The sequence below is a fragment of the Gouania willdenowi genome, chromosome 17 (assembly GCF_900634775.1).
Source record: "Gouania willdenowi chromosome 17, fGouWil2.1, whole genome shotgun sequence".
NCBI classification, from domain to species: Eukaryota; Metazoa; Chordata; class Actinopteri; order Blenniiformes; family Gobiesocidae; genus Gouania; species Gouania willdenowi.
The window spans coordinates 11533084-11551658 of record NC_041060.1 but is presented as its reverse complement, the minus strand read 5'-3'; the positions used below and the strand labels follow the sequence as shown (position 1 = coordinate 11551658).

Sequence of the window (18575 nt, the reverse complement as noted above, 5' to 3'; positions counted from 1 at the left end):
TATAAGCAGCAGCAGCAGCAACACAGGAAGAAGTGTGATTTGCTAATTCTGTCATCATTTCAGTCATTAATAACGTAGACTCTACTTGTGTCTTTATAGATGTAGGACATGACGTCAATGTTTTTTGTTTTCATGGACAGTTTTGATGGGATGGACGCATCCACATAATGTACAAGTAGCAAATCCAAAGAAAACAGTTTCTTTTTTTCAGCTTACATTTTAAAAATCTAGCATCAACCTAGTGTCTTTAAGTTATCAGCCACTGTATTTATATTCCCATCAATGCTGTGTATGCAGAAAGTAGAAACTACATATGAAGTGGGCTTGACATGGAGTCAAGTTCCATAGATGCATCAAAACAAAGAAAAGATTAAAAAAAAACTTTTTTTTTAACAAAGCTGTGTCCTATCTTTTGTGAAAAGCTGAACATTTGTCATGCTGTGGGGAATGCTTGTATTTTTAAAGGTTAAACTTTTCACGTTTATTTGGTTTTATTTCATCCACTTTTGCACAGTTGTGTCAACGGAAACGGTAGAAGACGCTACCACTACATTAATGAGTAACAGTTGTTTATTAGGAACACAGCAGATTGAGATTGTATATAATTATTGTCTATTCAGGTCAATATTGTCTCCTAGACAGCAAAGGTAAAATAAGAGCTCATATGCTACACTGCATTCTAAGATGTTTACCTAATCTCATGAACAAATAACAAATATGAAGGTTTATAAGTGAATAAGAAATTCATCAACCAACCTCAGCAATGAGCCATCAGTAACAAACATATATCCCTGATATCTAGGAAGGGGCTCAGAGCCTGGGTGACTGCACTGATATTCCACTCATAAACTGGAGCTGGAAGATGTTGGGAGTGTCAGTTCTGTGGAGGACAGAAATACACACGTTCATTAACAATGCAAATGTTAAAAATTGTAGTAGAAAGTAGTTTAAAAGCTTGTTTCACCTTCTTGGTGTAGTAAAGAAGGAGGGTGTTCCTATTAAAAAACAGGCAGGAAAAACATTGAAGATGGGATGAATTCAGTATAAATGATAAATCAAAGATGGGAGACAGACTTACTGTGCTCATTAAGAGAACTATGGCTGGATATGGAGGCAGACGATCCAGGAGTCTGACATGACAAAAGGAGAAATAGTACAAAGTGCTTTTGTGTTGTATATTACCAAGAATCAAAGCAAAGGGATTTGATATTCTCCATCGAAACAACAAAGTTTCAATAACATTGAATATTAGTGTAAGGCTAAAAATAAATTAGTTTTGGGGAAAACATTTTAATCAAAAGATCTACAACCTGCAGAGTGAGAATTTAATGTAAGTTGGTTGGTAACGCAAGACAAACGTAATTATCTGTAGGGTTATTTCTCTCACATACTGCGTCAAACTATTAACATATAAGATTATTGCCATGTTCTTATTATAGGAGAGAAAATCAACATTGGGGCAATTATGTAGGATTTGAATTGTCCAAGTCACAAACGTTTTGTTCACTTTGTTATCAATAAAAGTCATTATTCAAAAACTCAACTGGATTTTACGCTATCAATTGGCAAATCAAAATATTTACATTCATTTTAATGTAAAAGCGTATTGAAAAGTTACAAACCCCTTGTGTGTGTGTTCAATCATGGGATTTTAATTTGAAAGATGGAAGACGTTAATATAAACTGATGTTATAGAAACTTCCTTTATATGAAAATAATTACTGTGATTTGTTTAAACTAGTGGTGGGACTCAAAGTAACCTAATTAATGACAGACTTTGTAATGAATCGCGTAACATTTGACACGAGAAGCAACATTTTTCCAATTTAAATGGATTTTGGTCTAAGATTGAATAAATGAAAACAATAAATGAGCTTAAATACCAAAAGCACTGAGTGCTAACATTAACATTTAAGAAAACTATTTTCATGCTTTTACGGATTTTTTGCAAACTTTCTAAAACAGATGTGTCTTTGTTTATTAAAAGGAAAAACAGCACTTAGTACAGAATGTTCCAGATAAGTGGAAACTGAACATTGCAAAACACTTGGCATGAAATAACTCGACCAAGTGATGAAGCTGACACATTTTGTTTGAAATTGTCTCTTTTTTTGTGCTTTATTTTCCTGTATTTAATTAATCGCAATTAGCGCGTTAAATTCCCAGCCCTAGTTTAAAGCTGAATGTATTACATTAAGTAAATAATGACTTACATTGAGGGAGAGGCTTAGACCTCTGTCTCTGGTCCAGCGGTGGGACTCTGTTGATCCGACGTTACTGAGAAATGTCACAATTCACATTTCAGCATCATATTATTATTTAAATGGTACAGTAATTCAGCTACTGCATGGAAATGTAGAACTACCTCATAGGTCTTGAGCGAGGTGTTACTGTTGAAAAAAGAAAACATCATGTACAGGGATCACTTTCAAAAAACAACATTATAGGATTATTTGGATCATCAGAAATGTTCAACATTCTACGTTTTATTAGGTTGGATCCAAATGTGTAAAATGTGTGCAGTCATATTTTCACTAATAAGTCCTGGGAGGTATTTTTTAATCAAAGAATAATGTTTGCAAGAGATTCAGAAGAAGTATAGATTTCATTTGATCCTCTGTTCTCTATATATTACTGCTATAGCAATCCAACAATGTGGTATGCTAACAAATATCTCAACAAGTGTCAATCCTGGTCATATTTTGTGATATATTACTTAAATATGAATCTGTTATAACTTTGTGAGGTAACGTAGTAGAGACTTTGTTTTAGTGTCAAATTAAAGGTGTTTAAACACAGTTTCTGGTAATACTATATATAGTAATTACGATCAAACCTGAGATATAGACTTAGGTATTATCATAAAATAGCTCATTAACATGTAATAAAAAAATTCAAACCATATTTTCATTGAATTTATTAGAACGAGCAGAGGTCCAGCTTCATTTTGGTACCTCATTTGTGTGTTTTATTGGTACGCATATGACCAAAATGTTAAATGTGAAAATGGATTAGGAAACATATTGATTTTAAATACATTTCAAGGGTACCTGTAAACTAAGTTCATTGCAACTTATGCAACGGTAACATTTGATTTCATGTTCAGAACACTCTAAAGCAGTGTTTCTCAAACTGGGGTACGTGGTACGAGATGACACTACAGGTGGTACTAGAGAGAGAGAGAGAAGAAAATTTACAGATAAAAGCATTAAAAATGTGGGGTTTAATGTTTATTTTTAGTTAAAAATGATAATCATACTAAATATTACCAGCAACTCACAAAACGACAACAAAAGCACAATAAATGAGAAAAAAGTACACAAGATCACTACAAAATACACAAAAATAACAGAGAAACATAGACAACGACATAGACAACCAAACGACAGCAAAAACACACACACTGAGAAAGAACAATTTAAATAGAAACAACAACAAAAACACACTAAAGAGAAAAAATATACTGAATAATAAAAAGAACAGACAATGCAAAAAGAGACAAAAAAAAAAAAAAAACACACAAAATGAGACAAAAAACAAACAAAATGATAGAAATGATCTTTTGAACATGAACTGAAAATACAAGAGTCAGTCTTGGTCCCACACCAAGCGGAAAATGACCAGAAATGAGTCTGTTTCATTCCACTTATTTATAAAATGAGATTTTTCAAAATGTTTAAATCGTCTAAATCATGCCATCATTATGCTCTACAGTTGTTTTTTCACACAATTCTGGGGGATGCAGGATAACTATCTTAGCCCATGGCCTAGTAGAGAATAGTGGGTTTACCTGGGGAAGTCACTGCCACAGGGAGGGACATCCTTTGAGTGCTGTGAGTTACAATAATATTCAAATGTTACATGGATACATGTATCAGAATCAGAATCCTTTTTTATTGTCATTGTACAAAGTACAACAAAAATGCAAATGCCCTCACACAACATTCAAGTACACTTAAAGATTCGAGCCAGAACAGACACAGTTAGAAAAAACAACATAAGGTATGGTAAAAGTCTGTCAGAATAAAAGGTTTATCAGAATAAAAGTGCATTGGTATAACACGTTAATCAATATAAAAGTGCACAAGGTATAAAGGTTTGTTTCAAATAGGGGTGTCCGACCCAATATCGATATTGGTCCGATATCGGCCTGAAAACGAATATCGAATTCGAATTTCCGAATTTTCTTTTTCCAATTCATTTTGTATTTATTATATTCAATTGTAGAATACTGTAGATATTATGTTGAAGGTTTAAATTCATGTAACCAATTGGTTATTAATAAATGGGACAGTTTTTCTCATGCCTACTGTTGTTGACTATTGTTGTCTGAGTAACATCACTTGATCAAGCCTTTTCTAACATTCCACACTACAAAATAAGTCATTATTATTTTTTTATTCAAGAAAAAAAAAAAGTAATGAAAATATGTATGATTCATGCTGATATTGGATCAATATCGGAATCATATCGAAAATGAAAAAGTTGCATCGCGACATCCCTAGTTTCAAATGTGGGTATATTTAATACCTGTCTGTACGAAACTGGCCAGCAGGAGAAACCTGTAACACACACACAGATGTAAAAAAAAGAGTGAAATAAATCAGTAATATTTACCATAATAGCTCTGTCCTTGTTGGACTTACCCTCCTCTGAGAGAGCGGCTTCTTTAACTCATCTGTTTCTTTTCTCAGCTCGGAGAACTGCTTTTTTAAGTCAACTCTCTCTCTTTTCATCTCCGAAAGCTGCTTTTTCAGGTCACTGTTCTCTCTGAACAGGCAGGAGAAATAAAGCTATTGGGGGGATTATTCACAAAGCGACCAACATTAATAAAGGCGATTATTTGTAGTTGCCCACCTGCTGACTTCATTGAGATGTTTTTCTAATTCGTCAGACCTGTGTTTGAAGTGCTTTATGATCAACTCCATCTGCGTCTGTTGAAAAGTGGCGATCTGAAACATTCAAATGAGATAAATCAATGACGGGAAGTAGTTTTAGACGGAGAACGACTACGCCATTGTTCAACATAAATTTGAACATTGAATTGAGCTTTAAATACACACTATGATGCATTAATTTCAGGAAGAAAAAAAAAAGACAACCTGGCATTAGGAGTGAGTATTGGCAAGGATGTTGCAATACGATGCGTATCACAATACGATATTATCGTGATATATCACAATACGATATTATCGTGGTATATCACAATATTCTACCCAGTTAATATCAAAATTAAACGCAGATATGAAAAATCAAGTTGCTGTATATGTTCATCAGAAGATATTGATCATTCAGAGGACAAATTGAGTCAAAACTATTTGCTTCAAAACATCCTATTTATTATTTATTATTAATGTTTTTGCACATTTTCACTGTAAAAAAGAAAAAGAAAATGCAGTTATATATATATATATATATATATATATATAGTGTTATATATATATATATATATATATATTTTTTTTTTTTTTTAATTAAAAAAAAATCGCAATATATCGGGAAATGTATTTTTTCACACCCCTACCTGGCATACGTGCTTCATTTGTGACTGAAAGAGCTTAACGGGATCCTTGAAAAACACTTTCTCTTGAGGCTTCATCTGCGAGAACGAAAACAGAAATATGTTACATTACATTACCATGTGTTTGTATTGCTAAGCAACACGTTATATGAACAAGTGAAATCTCACCAACCTCATCCGTGATGGGCAGATAACTGCAACAAGTACCACAAACACCACATTGCCCTGAGTAAAAAGTACATATTTTGGCGTAAAAAGTCAAGAATTTGTTAAACACGTTTTAGAGGAGAGAAGCAGAGGGATTAAGCAATGAGTGTACAACAGTCTCACTGGATTTGATGCATTCACTGCAGCAGATGTGGCCACAGCTGGACACGGCAAACTTCGTCCCTTTCTTTGTGAAGCACTGGTTGCAATGGAACCACTCCATTTCTGTGGAAACGTCTGCGCAGAGGTTAAAACATCAGTGGAAAAACGACGCAAAAGAAGATAAATATGGACTAAAAACTGTTGCACTTTCAATAAATAAATGTGGTTTTTTTTAAAAAGCTACAAAAAGCAATGTGTACATAATTCCTTTTTTGTTTAAAAAATTGTTTGGCCACATTTTGCAGATCATCTGCACTTTTTAGTTTGATTTCACCATCTCTGACGACACTTCTCTGCTTTTATGTGACTTAATTCAGCATAATGTCATCACTAGTCCCACTATTTGCAGTACAGAAAGCCTGATAGTGAACTAACATTTACAATGTGGTGGAGCAGAAAAGCATTTAAAACATGCAGGACAGGGGCTCTCCAGGACCAGATTTTGGCACCCATGATCTAAATCAGGAATGGGCAACTTTCATCACAGTGGGGGCCACAAAAATGTGATTGTCTGATCCGAGAGCCACATTTTTAGAATTCATGTCAGCATTTAGAATGATGACCAATCTGAACATCAACACAGACAGAAACAAATGGTTTTGTCAAACGTCTTGTAATCTTAGTATAATTTTGTTGTTTTGTGTATTTTTGCTGTCATTTTAGTATATTTTTATTTTGTTTTGTGTATTTTTGTTGCATGTTTTTGAACTCATTTTGTGCATTTATGGAGTCATTTTGTTTGTTTCATTTGTTTTGGAGTAAATTTGTATTGGGTTTTTGTAATTTTTGCATTTTTAGAGTGGTGGTTTTTTTTTTCTGTCATTTTGTGTGTTTTTGCAGAATGTGATTTAATTTTGAGTAATTGTTTTTGTTTTGTGTGTTTTTGTCATTTATCTGCATTTTATGAGTTAGTGTATTTTTGTTTTATTTTTCTGTCATTTTGCGCAGTTGTTTTGGGGGCCAAACAAAATTAGCCACATGACCGCAAATGGCCCCCGGGCCAACAGTTATCCATCCCTGATCTAAAAAGTGGCAGTAAGTGTTTAATAATGATTTTATATCATTTATGAAAGTTTGATTCAACTTTGACGCTGGGATTTAAAAAATAATCCTATTTTATCACAAAGCATATAGAAATTAAATAAGGAAAATCCATCTTCAATGTGTAACTCAGGATTAGACTGTTAACAGGTTATGTTTTGTAATATGAACAAAATACAAGTATAACCCTTTAAATGAACAACCACGTGATTAAATTTTCTACTTTCAGACTATCTTTAGCTGCAATAATTACGGCTAGCTGTAGCTAACAGGTGGAATAACAGTTTCACTGCATAAAACATCACGTATTCGTTCACAGTAGTATCTTACCTCGATAGGGGTTTAAATCATGAGTCGATTTTGAAGGAACTAGTTTTATTATATTTATACCTCGCGCTAATGGAAGTGACGTATGCTGACTCTGGTCACGTGACCTTCGCTAATGACTGAGGAAGTGCAGCTTTTACAGACACGTGATTTGGAGCACTTGTAATCAGTGGCTGAAGGAAGCTAATTTACATTTTATCAGCAGTAAAATAATTTACACAGGATCAAAAAAAAACAAAAAAAAAAAAACTACAATGTAAAGAAGTTGTAGACATTAAATACAGGGAATTGTAAAATATTCTTAAATTTTGCAGTGGGCAAACCAATGTTATAAATTAAAAAATATTTCAACTGTATGCACATTGACTTACAGTTTTAAAGGTTTTATTGCATTGTTTTAGAATTATGATTATTCAGGTTGTGAAAACTCTTCAGTAAGATTTGATATTTTACCACCGTGTGATTCATGGTCAGTAATTTATTGTCATTAGAGTTAAAAAGCCTAAGCAGTTTAATCATAAAAGTATTTTTATTCAAACCTGTTACCCAAGACTTCCACAACGCAGTGAATTTATTCATTAATGCAACGGATTTAAGTTTCTCAAGCATTTTATTGAGATTTGTAGTCTTTTTCCAGCATTTTATACAAAGTGATACAGCATTGTTCCTTAATTTTACATTTGTGGATCAACTAACCCATGAGAAACCACACCAGCATGTGGTGCTGGTGTGGTTTCTCATGCTTGACTAAAATGTGATGTTACAATAAATATCTCATACACAGTATTAGGCAACATGTGGCATGTCAATTCAGAAGCTCCCAATACGATGTATGAAAGTCAGATGTAGCCTTTCAGTCTGCGTTATCCATCCCTGTTGGAAACAAGTTCAGTTAAGGTCAATAAAACATGCTTGAGTCGAATGTACACAAGATTCTTACCTAGAAGTCGGTGATCTGTAGTGGTCCAAGCATCACTTTGTGTGCTATCCCATGTTTAGCTGGGGAGGGGAAATAAAATAAAAGTCAAGCAGGCTGAATTTGGTTAGAAAGGCTAATTTTATGCAACATACCTGATGTTAAACTCCTGGTCCTTCTGGATTTGCAAGTGGACTCACAGCAGTCACACAAACTACTATAAGGAGTGTCCAGTGACTCCCAACTAAAATTAAACAGGATGAAACCAAACTCAGTGCATTCTATTGCAAAGAATAAATTACAAGTTTACGTTAAGCTTTAGATTACCCTTGATCTTTGACATAGTGGCAGGCCTTTTTTGTGTGGTCAAGACCACTAGGCTCCCACGCCACAAGAGTGCAGTGAAGAAATACCTGTTAGATAACCATTACGTCATGTTTAACTCATCAAAACAAGTTGGCAAAGATGAAACTTGCCTCTTCTCCTGAGGCAAACTTAAAGGCTTGAAGGGACAGTCTGAGCTCTGAAGACTTCTGTCTTGGTTCAAATTTAGAGCGAGACTCTTTACTGTCCACGAGGCATCTGTTCAGAGATTTAAAAAAAAAAAAAAAAAGTTAAGTTTAAGACTAAAATTAGAAGTCCACACAGCTAAGAAACAGGAATACCCTTTGTTGTTGATTATGGTGTGGAAACTAGAGCCAGGCCTCTGGTCTGGGGTGGAGGAAGCCTCACATTCCTCAAGAAGCAGCAGCAATGGCTGATGGGATGCCTGCCGTACACTGGCCATGATTGGGATGATGGAACCCAGTGTGAAACTGGTAGACTTAGCAGGACCAGAGAAGAAATCTGGTAACACAAAGGCAGGTTGAAGTAGGGCATCTTAAGGCAGGCATTTATGGATCAATTACTAGTATATCATCTGCATTTATTTCAGTATTTAATAGGTTTAGACACCAAACTCATTTGCTTTCAGGGGTTATTACACAACAGCTTGATCTCAGTGGGCCACAGACTTTATGCAGGAGATTGGGTGATTTTAATTGTGTTTTTGTTTGCACTTCTACATAACCAAATATTATGAAAGACATTTAAGTAGTAAGTGATAGTCCTTTTGGGACTATCACTTAAAATTTCATGACTAATTTAAGTTTAGCTAAGGGAAATATTTCATAATTTGTGGGGAAAAAGGATTTGAGTGTTTCCAATTGTTTAACATTAAAAATGACTGCTGCAAATATTGTTTAGACAGTAACATTTACACAATGATTCATGTTTTGTCACTTTCTCCTGCAGGCTAAATAAGATGCTCAGGGCCGATTTGGCCCTTGGACCACGAGTTTAATACATGTCACTCTTTATATACATTGATTACATTTGATGTATTCAGATCAAATTACCACATTTGATTAATTTTTTTTACTATTACAGTTTAGTTTGTCTTGAAAATATTTGATGTAAAGATACACTTGTATTACAGTCACATCCCTTAAAAAAAACTAGGCAACTACATTGAAGAGTGAAAAAGAGACTGCTGCACATAACATTTTAATTAGAAAAAAATTAATTGCAATTTTTTTTTTAAAGGGTTATGAATGTGGTACACAGATTTACTGAATTTAATTAGCTTCTCATTTTAGCCATTAAAACATGTTGCCTTTTTATTTAACTACTCACCATTCATAAGTTGCATGTTGAATATCAGATTTTCAGTGTCATAGGTTGAAAACACAGGCTCATAGATCTCAGGGTAGTAGTCTTTGGGTCTGCAAATAAAATAAGCCGTTGACTTCAATGTTATGGCCAAAAAAAAAAAAAAAAAAAAAAAAAAATATACACACCTACCGCTCATATTCACAGACAACCAGGTGGGAATGTGGCAGCACATGTGAGTCTGGAGAGGAAATAAAGAGCAGCTCACTGAAGTACATCAGTGTACTCGCCGTTACCTGACAAATAGGAAATGCATCATTAAAAAAATAAATAAAAATCATGATTGTATGTGAAAACAAAAAAAAAAACACTATTGAGCATTTACACACCAGCTTCTTGAAGTTACATTCATTAAAGTCCACATTAAAGACCACCTCCCTGGCTGTGACTCTGGTGGGGTAACAGCTGCCCAGACGAAACAGTGACATGTCAACATGTGGTTTGTGCTCCGTCCACACCACCATCACTGAATCTGGATTACAGTCCACTGTCATGTCTTAAAAAAAACAAAAACACACACACTTAAACAAAGAACTAAATGTCAAGAACAGATGAAAAGTTTAACATGTTTACCTGCATTCACTGAAATGGCAGCAGCCACGCTAAGGAGCAGCACACACCACTGGACAAAAGCCATCATGACTGGATACCAGCGTGAGTGCTGGAGCCATGGTTTTATTGCCTTTTAATTAACACAACTGCATTCACCTGGTGTGTGGCCACGCCCACAGGTGGAGCTCATTGGCTGTAAATGTGTGAGACAATATACATTTGTGTTGCCAGTGAATGTAAAACATGCTATAAAATGCGTGATATCTTAATATTCTAATTTGATTTGGCACATTCAGTTTTTTTAAAAATATTTCACATTTACTAACATTGATGGATATACAAACCATATGTACAGGTTTCCCTTGTTTGAATGTAAAGCCATTTTGCAAAAAAAAAAAAAAAATACAAGCAACAGTCACACAGTACAGGTTTGTGTGTGTGTGTGTGTGTGTGTGTGTGTGTGTGTGTGTGTGCGCAAATACAGGGTTTATTGAAACACACACACTAAAAAAAAAATACACAATGAATTTTCTTGACTGAAAATTTTTGTCATAGTTTTTGTCGTCTACATTTTTTTAAGTGACAATAACCAGAAGAATAATTCTGGACTAAATCGGTCCGATATCAGCCTGAAAACAAATGTTGGATTAAAATTTCCTGTTTTTTTTTTTTTTTTTTTTGCAATTCCTTTTGTATTTATTTTATTCAACTGTAGAGTAATGTAGATCTTATGTTGAAGGTAAACATTTATGTAACCAATTGTTTAATAATAAATGGGCCAGTTTTTCTCATACCTACTGTTGCTGACTATTGTTCTCTGTTTGCCTTTTCTAAAATTCCACCTGACAAAATAAGTAATTTTTTTTTTACTAAAAAAAAAAAAAAGTAATAAAAGTATGTATGATTCATGCTGATATCGTATCGGTTCAATATCGGTATTGGTCAATACGCAAGGCTGCAATATCGGTATCATATCGGAAATGAAAAAGTTGTATAGGGACATAGTTGAAACTAGACTATAACTGAAAGTCTTAATGATTTTTTTTTTTTGACTGAAATTACGTTATCTCAGTCAAAATATGACTAAAACTAAATCAGAATTTGCTGAAAAACATTAACACTGGCTTCTAATTAAGTTTGATGTCATATATAATATTATGCTTTACAATATTCAAAACACATCATGTTAAAATGAGATATTTCCAATACTGTTTTGCAGACCTAAGGGAGGTTTTCTTTGGTGTGTGAAATAAGTTTGTGTTTACAATGTGTCACTGTATAAATAGACAATAGTGCCAATGCTCTGAGATAGATGTGTATTCTATCCAGGGAGGGTTACACTGCCTATAGCTTTATTTCCACTGAGACAGCCTCCATCATCCCGTGGAAAAGCCGACATACTGTATGACTGACAAGATAAAGAGCAGTGACATAACCAGAGGAGTCACTTCCACAACCTGATTGGCTACACCAGTGGCAAGTGCTAACGTAGACCCAACTCTGATTTTGGGTTGGTTAAGTCCAGCGTAAGTGATCTACACACAGCAGGCCCCAACCAGGATATGCATCAGATATGACTGTTCTCATCATGGCCACCGCATTTAAATGCGTTTCATTTTTTACACTGCCAAACACAAGTTCAGATTTGTCTTCTCTATGACTTAAAAAGGTTTCCTTAAGGAATCATTTAATTACATTAGAATTGAGTCAAAAAGCACTATTCACTTTATACTATTGAAGTAGTTAAGACCTAGTATGCTGGTCTTTGGAGAATATGAAAATGCAACGAAAGTGAAATTGTCAACTTGCCAAAAGACATGTGCTCACAAAAGTCTTTAGACAATACTTCATATTTGCATTAATTTTATTTTTGTACTGTACACTTGTATTTAATCATTAAACATTTAATTGAAATGGTTGAGCCTTGTAATTTAAGTATTTCCCCCAGGATAATTAAAGTACTTATAATTTACTTTTGCGTGATGTTTAAAATGTATTGAGTTAATGTACAACTTTAAACAGGTTTTTAAGTTTAAAACCCAATTTCACATATTTAATGCTTGTGACACAAGGTTGCATTTCAATAAGCCAGATTTTAATTTACATATTTATTTCAAAGGTTAGAGGGTGCCATACATTAGAAACATTAGGAAAGACACAATGCAACAGGTGCAAACTCAAACATAAATGTATTTATCAGCTCAAATTTGAAACATTTAAATAAATATATAATGCTAAGGCATGTGCCAATATCCTGAAATTAAACATTCTTTTTGGTGGCTTCACTGTTGTACACGAGTCCAGTCACTGCATTCTTCGCCTGTAAAGCAAAAAAAAAAAAAAATAATTAGTTGAATACATTCTCTAGAACAGATTCATAAATTACACATGCAGTTGGTTTTCATACAGCGTTAAATTTGTCTTCAGTAGAGTCAACTGAGGTTCCGTTGAGCCTTGGGTCAGATGGGTCCACAATGATCAGGGGTCCCAACACAGAAGTGGGTGTGCGTCTACGGGAATCTGCAAGAAATTACAAAAATAAACTTGTCCTGATTCTAGGATAATCTTAGAACCATTAGAGACAACATGTGTACGATACCCCATTCAACTCCTCTCTTGTAACGGGCGTGGCAGGATGAAGCACAGCAGCTACAAAGGGAGCTTCGGTAGGGGTCGTCAAGGAGCTGCCAGCTGAGACGGCAAATTAGAATTAGCAGATTATTCCAGTGTAGAATAATCCTTATGACCTTTACCTCTCAATTTCCTTTACGTAGTGACACGTTTTCTTAGTTTCATCCATTGCTGCGGGATCCCATGCTAACAGTTTACAGTGAATATACACCTGAGAACACAAGTTTACAGTCAGTACAGACATGAACTTCTATCATTCTGGCTAACGTGCTCCTCTACCTCTTGTCCAAGACCAAACTTGAATGACTGCAGGTAGAGGATGAGAGCAGAAGAGTGGTATCGAGGGAGGAACAGAGAGTTTCCTCGCGTGCTCTCAAGTAGACACCTGAGGAGATGGGCATACGGTGAGAACCTGGTGCCTTGATTTGCATTTAAATCTCACCCTTTATTGCTGATGATGGGGTAGACCGGACTGCCAGGCTGCAGCTCAGGTGTCGTCGCTGCTACACACTCGTCCATGAGCAGCAGCAATGGCTGATGGGCCTTCTGCTCCACTGCTGCCCAGATTGGCATAAATGAGCCCAGCGGGATGATGTTGGTCTTTGCAATACCAGTTAGCAGCTCTGAAGAGAAACATGTGAAGTGTGTTTTTTTTTTAAAATATATATAATCGACAGTTATAAACTAGGGGTTCTCAACCTTGAGGGTCACCAGATGTCTTCAAGAAACTAGAGAGTATTTTCACCTTTTTCTGCAACTATACCAAATTTGTCAAATTTTAAGAAATCTTTTTCTGGCCATATTTTTGCTCCTTTTAAAGCATTTTTGCTAGATTACTCCCATTTCTGCCACTTCAAATTGCAATGCCTTTTCTGCACTTAAAATCCTTTTTACCACCTCGTGTTAAATATTGACACTTGCAACCTTTTTTCACCATGTTCCACGCTTATTTCGGACAATTTACCCACAGCCACAATTTGTCACGCCCGTTATTTGGAAGTTTGAACTAATTGTTCCTACTTTATTTTCTGTGACTTTTAAGCCAATATGGACCCTTGGACCCCTTTTTCTGTCAGTTTTCTGCCCTATTTCTGCAGTTTTTAAAAACCTTTATTACCACTCTTGGTCACTTAACCTATTTTTCCTGATTTAAACAATTTACATTTTTATTGCTTAAATATTTCAAAACTTCCTGGGTAACAGTGGATATTATTCAGATAAGATAAAAAAAGAACCTTGTTTAAATGATGATTTTGACCTCACCATTGAGAAGTGCCATGTGGAAAACCAGTCCTCCATGACCCTCAGAAACACCTGATCCAGGGTTCAAGAATGGAGGGATCCACCCCTCAGGTCTACAACACAACAAGAATACTTAAATTCTAATCTTTTAAAAATGTAATTTACATATACACTACCTTTTATATACACATTCAATGGGGTACACAAAGGCTGAAGGCTTTGACTTGGCCTGTGGTCTGAAAGTCAGCTTGTTTTGATAAATCAGATGCTTCCCTTTCATCTAAAGAACAGAACGCTGATGAGAAAGTGAAGAAAAAGCCACATTTGTTCAAAATGACCCAATACGTTACCAGTTTCTTGAACTTGCACTCAGAGAGCGGGTAGTTAAAGTGTGCCTCTCCATCTCCATTGGGCAGAAGTTTAAGCTGTGAAGCCATGCAGCTTCCCAGGAAGAGGCGAGCCGCATGCGGCACTAAGTCCTTACGGATCTTCCATGAGATCTTTACAGCATCTTTTCCACATGTTACCTCTATATCTGTGGAAGCACCCACTTCATCATGATCTGGTTTTCAAACATTCAGCCAACATGACAAATAATGAGTAACCAATACCTTCACTGGTAACAGTGGCTGCAAAGACCACCAAGAGTATCACACCACAGTAGCAATGAGTCACCATGACGAAATGATCTAAAGCACTTTGGAAGTGCTTTGCTTTTAAGACTTCCTGTATAATCAGCTAAATGATAAACACCTGTGAATGTTGGTGGTTGGAGGCTGGGTCTAATGTTATGGTGCAATTTCCTAGTGTTTGCACTATAAGGGCAAAAGCAAATTATTATGATCAATTATATATTTATTTTATTGTTTATTTATTTATTCATTTAAAAAAAAAAAAAAAACAATTCTTTAAAAATTATAATATTTTATGAGCAATGGTGAAAATTTGTGCATGTGTTTTGTCTTGTGTTTAAACAACCCTATTATATATATGTAGGTGTGTGTGTGTGTGTGTGTGTGTGTGTGTGTGTGTATATATTTATTTTTTATTTTTTATTTTTTTTTTGAGAGAAGAAAAAAAATAAATTTCAAAATAAAATAATTTGCTTATAGCAAATATGAACAACTCCAAAAAAAACTTTGACAATACTTTTTTTTTTTTTTCAACCACACGTTATTAAAGAGATAATTTCTGTTCCCACTTAAAATTAACTGTATTAAAAACATGACTGGCAAAATATTTATGAACCAAACCACAATATTACAGTAAAATATACAGGTAACTAGTTTAAATACATGTATTTTAATTTAATCGTTACTGTGGGGGGGCTGTGCAAACAACACAAATGGTGTAACTCGTTTGAAAACAAATAACAACGACTTAAAGCCAGGAATCTAAATTAATACATAGTTTAAAAAAAAAAGTTGTATATATTTGTTTTCATTCATTCAAATATTATTTATATTTTACAGTCTACTGGCGTATTTTAATTTCGCAGAGCGGAACCTTTTATCGAATCCTGTTATTCTTACGAACAATTCCTTGGTCAAACCGGAAATAGTTGAACAGCACTTCCGGCGGACGATTAGTGGGTTATTTTAGACCTGTTTTTCTCTCGTTTTGATCCACAGTTTGTGACAGTGGTGTGCTGATTAGCCAGAATGTTGATCAAAGTAAAGGTAAGCTGATATTTGTCCTTTTTTTCCAACAAGCTGAGGTTAAATCCTCATATTTTCCTTTGGTGCTAAACATGATGATTTTGTCTCCGGACCTTCAACGTCAGCAAATCTCATAAAATATCTTCTTGTAAACCATAATGCGACGATAATTCACTTTATAACTGTGTAATAACATTTAAAAATGAATAACGCGCAACATTTACAAACAGGCGATGACACAACGTCGCCCCTTCATATCGAGCGAACCAGTTGGTGGGTTGTGAGTTTGACGAATATTAGGACACTTTATCTCTAGGTTGTTTGAGAATGGTTCAGAACTGTAACCTGGTGTGTATTAAACTAACAAAGTTCAATAGGGTCAAGGAATCACTCCTTTATGTGAAAATGTTTTAACCTAAACACTTTCCCTGATTGTAATCACTTTTATTTAAATTTTTTTTATAAATTAAATAAATAACCTTTACATCCACAAGCCTTTTAATCATTCAATCATTTTAGGTAAAAAATAAATAAAAATTCTCTGTTTTAGTAAAGGCCGTGGCTATTCATACGGAACGCCCCTCATTGGCCAGTTTCGGTCACGCGATAGATGCACCACGTGATTTATTTTTTTATTTTTTATTTTTTTTGTGATTTAAAGTACGTCAGTTTTATTTGAGCTCATATTTATTTTGAGCTACCCCGCTAACCCTTTTATTTTAGCCCTAACTCTATCCCTAAACTTAACCTAGGAAATACACTTTTTTTTAACCCTAACCCAGGAAAAACCCTAAAAATGTTTTCGTATATATATGTATTTTTAAAGGTAGAATTTGCCGTGTTAAATATGTTAAAATGAAAAAATATATATGACAAAAGCGGGATTCGAACCCACGGCAGCGGAAAGAAGAATTCTATAGTCAGGCACTTAGACCACTTATGTAGAAAAGATCCGTAAAATGTATGTTTCCGTATCAATAGACACTTCGTTTAATAAACAATCCATAAGCAAAGTATACTATATTTCGTTCGAATATTTATTTTTTAATCAGGGACCTGACAGACGGCAAGAGATGAACACAACAGCTACATATTTACACTGCGTAAGACAAACAGGTTCTAATTAGAGATGTTAAATATTAGCATTTTGCTAATATCCAATATTGTCCAACACTTTGTTTTTGATTTTCTATATCCATTGACCCTCTTCCCCATCACCTCATTTTAGGCCACATTATATTTATATCACCATCGAATTAACGCATGAAACCACTTTTAATGTGATGCCCCACTGCATATAAAACATCATCTTTGCAAATTAAGAAAAATAAATCAGCTTCAGTTTTGAAAAAAGTGCCACATTTATTTTGTTTAAGAAATGTTTTTTATCAGTGGGAAAAAAACCCCTCATTTTAAGGATTTTTAAATCATTTCTTACGCTTCTTTTACAATAATATAGGTGTTTTTTTTCCCCCTAAAAAACCCAAGAACAAAAACTTAAACCATAAATTTCGTTTAACTTTGTAAATTACACTTACTAGATTTATAAAATAGTTTGGGGAAACTGGGATTTAGATTGTATTAATTAACGAAAGATCATAAATAGTATTGCATCATGGGTTGTTGTTGGTGTTGTGACTGACATGGTTCCAGATTGTGATGCATTTCTCTCTGCATTTCAGACTCTCACTGGGAAAGAAATTGAAATTGACATTGAGCCCACAGACAAGGTGACGGCTTGCTTTCAAACTTCTTAAATCCACAACGCACACTAAGTGACTTCCTCATTCCCAAATCTCTTCCCTCCCTAAAGGTGGAGCGCATCAAAGAAAGAGTGGAGGAGAAGGAGGGGATCCCCCCACAGCAGCAGAGGCTCATCTACAGTGGGAAGCAGATGTGAGTGAGTCATGCTGCACAGTGGACATTTCTCCTCTAAACGCTCCCGTTTCTCTCCAATAGGAATGATGAGAAGACAGCGGCGGACTATAAGATCCAGGGAGGCTCGGTGCTCCACTTGGTGTTAGCGCTGAGAGGAGGGTCCACCACGGCCCGGACACACCACATACAGCCGCCATTATGAGAGCCAACCCCCCACCCACCTCATATTTGCCCATCCTTCAAAGCTAAATGTCACACGGATGAACCGACACAAACTAAAAAGAGGACATTGTATCTTTTTTTTGTAAACACAAGTCAATGCTTCTCATGAGCAGTAAGAGACAGTCTGACAACAGGAGGCTTTTGTTTGTCAATAAATGCTTGAGTTGAATCATCATTTTTTTTACATTTTTTTTTCAATAATACACACATCACAGAGGAGCATTGTGGGAGAGAAAAAAACACTTTATTTTCATCAGAAGTTTGACTTAAAGATGATCAAAAATCTCAGACATTTCTCTGCTCAATAATTTTTTTTACTCCAAGTAACGTCAAATGAATTTTGCCACTTATAATACATTATAAGAGATTGTTCATTTGTACTTTCATTTATAGAAAAAATACATCTTGTAAGCAGAATTGTGCTGCTTTGCTTTATACACAATACTTCCAGTTTTAATCTTAGTGTTACAACCCAAGGATGTATGGGGCGCCGATTGTAAAGTTGTGG

The 18575-nt window shown here is 34.9% G+C and overlaps 4 protein-coding genes across 4 annotated transcripts; 1 reads left to right on the top strand and 3 right to left on the bottom strand.

The window, feature by feature from the left end:
* Positions 1 to 810: 810 nt before the first annotated feature.
* Positions 811 to 7323, bottom strand: LOC114479606 (RING finger protein 212B-like). The gene is made up of 13 exons (XM_028473360.1): positions 7262 to 7323; positions 5852 to 5965; positions 5694 to 5746; positions 5525 to 5599; positions 4858 to 4952; positions 4647 to 4770; positions 4531 to 4562; positions 3791 to 3831; positions 2366 to 2390; positions 2214 to 2277; positions 1079 to 1130; positions 965 to 995; positions 811 to 880 (listed from the first exon to the last, which is right to left on the bottom strand). The coding sequence occupies exons 2-13, from the start codon at positions 5949 to 5951 to the stop codon at positions 811 to 813; spliced, it is 762 nt and encodes a 253-aa protein (XP_028329161.1). The 5' UTR covers positions 5952 to 5965; positions 7262 to 7323.
* An 875-nt stretch (positions 7324 to 8198) lies between these two features.
* Positions 8199 to 10524, bottom strand: LOC114479605 (zona pellucida sperm-binding protein 3-like). The gene is made up of 9 exons (XM_028473359.1): positions 10458 to 10524; positions 10214 to 10380; positions 10017 to 10120; positions 9849 to 9937; positions 8840 to 9020; positions 8651 to 8756; positions 8502 to 8587; positions 8330 to 8418; positions 8199 to 8257 (listed from the first exon to the last, which is right to left on the bottom strand). The coding sequence occupies exons 1-9, from the start codon at positions 10522 to 10524 to the stop codon at positions 8199 to 8201; spliced, it is 948 nt and encodes a 315-aa protein (XP_028329160.1).
* A 2172-nt stretch (positions 10525 to 12696) lies between these two features.
* On the bottom strand, positions 12697 to 14987 carry LOC114479603 (zona pellucida sperm-binding protein 3-like). Its single transcript, XM_028473358.1, has 10 exons — positions 14921 to 14987; positions 14660 to 14844; positions 14486 to 14589; positions 14331 to 14422; positions 13510 to 13690; positions 13347 to 13452; positions 13190 to 13278; positions 13036 to 13127; positions 12844 to 12956; positions 12697 to 12756 (listed from the first exon to the last, which is right to left on the bottom strand). Exons 1-10 carry the CDS (start codon positions 14985 to 14987, stop codon positions 12697 to 12699), a joined length of 1089 nt encoding a protein of 362 aa, XP_028329159.1.
* Positions 14988 to 15849: 862 nt separating this feature from the next.
* On the top strand, positions 15850 to 18242 carry nedd8l (NEDD8 ubiquitin like modifier, like). Its single transcript, XM_028472831.1, has 4 exons — positions 15850 to 15988; positions 17650 to 17697; positions 17781 to 17863; positions 17927 to 18242. Exons 1-4 carry the CDS (start codon positions 15971 to 15973, stop codon positions 18045 to 18047), a joined length of 270 nt encoding a protein of 89 aa, XP_028328632.1. The 5' UTR covers positions 15850 to 15970; the 3' UTR covers positions 18048 to 18242.
* Positions 18243 to 18575: the final 333 nt, after the last annotated feature.

Coding starts and splice junctions, on each gene's coding strand:
- LOC114479606 (XM_028473360.1), bottom strand. CDS start 5,951: ATGGAGTGGTTCCATTGCAACCAGTGCTTCACAAAGAAAGGGACGAAG. Junction 4,771..4,857: donor CATCTCAATGAAGTCAGCAG/GTGGGCAACTAC, acceptor CTGCCTGTTCAG/AGAGAACAGTGACCTGAAAA. Junction 996..1,078: donor TAGTTCTCTTAATGAGCACA/GTAAGTCTGTCT, acceptor GTTTTTTAATAG/GAACACCCTCCTTCTTTACT.
- LOC114479603 (XM_028473358.1), bottom strand. CDS start 14,987: ATGGTGACTCATTGCTACTGTGGTGTGATACTCTTGGTGGTCTTTGCA. Junction 14,845..14,920: donor AGCCACTGTTACCAGTGAAG/GTATTGGTTACT, acceptor GTGCTTCCACAG/ATATAGAGGTAACATGTGGA. Junction 13,691..14,330: donor CCACATGGCACTTCTCAATG/GTGAGGTCAAAA, acceptor GTTTCTCTTCAG/AGCTGCTAACTGGTATTGCA.
- LOC114479605 (XM_028473359.1), bottom strand. CDS start 10,524: ATGATGGCTTTTGTCCAGTGGTGTGTGCTGCTCCTTAGCGTGGCTGCT. Junction 10,381..10,457: donor TGCCATTTCAGTGAATGCAG/GTAAACATGTTA, acceptor GTTTTTTTTAAG/ACATGACAGTGGACTGTAAT. Junction 9,021..9,848: donor CAACATGCAACTTATGAATG/GTGAGTAGTTAA, acceptor TTGTGTTACCAG/ATTTCTTCTCTGGTCCTGCT.
- nedd8l (XM_028472831.1), top strand. Junction 17,698..17,780: donor ACATTGAGCCCACAGACAAG/GTGACGGCTTGC, acceptor CCCTCCCTAAAG/GTGGAGCGCATCAAAGAAAG. Junction 17,864..17,926: donor ATCTACAGTGGGAAGCAGAT/GTGAGTGAGTCA, acceptor TCTCTCCAATAG/GAATGATGAGAAGACAGCGG.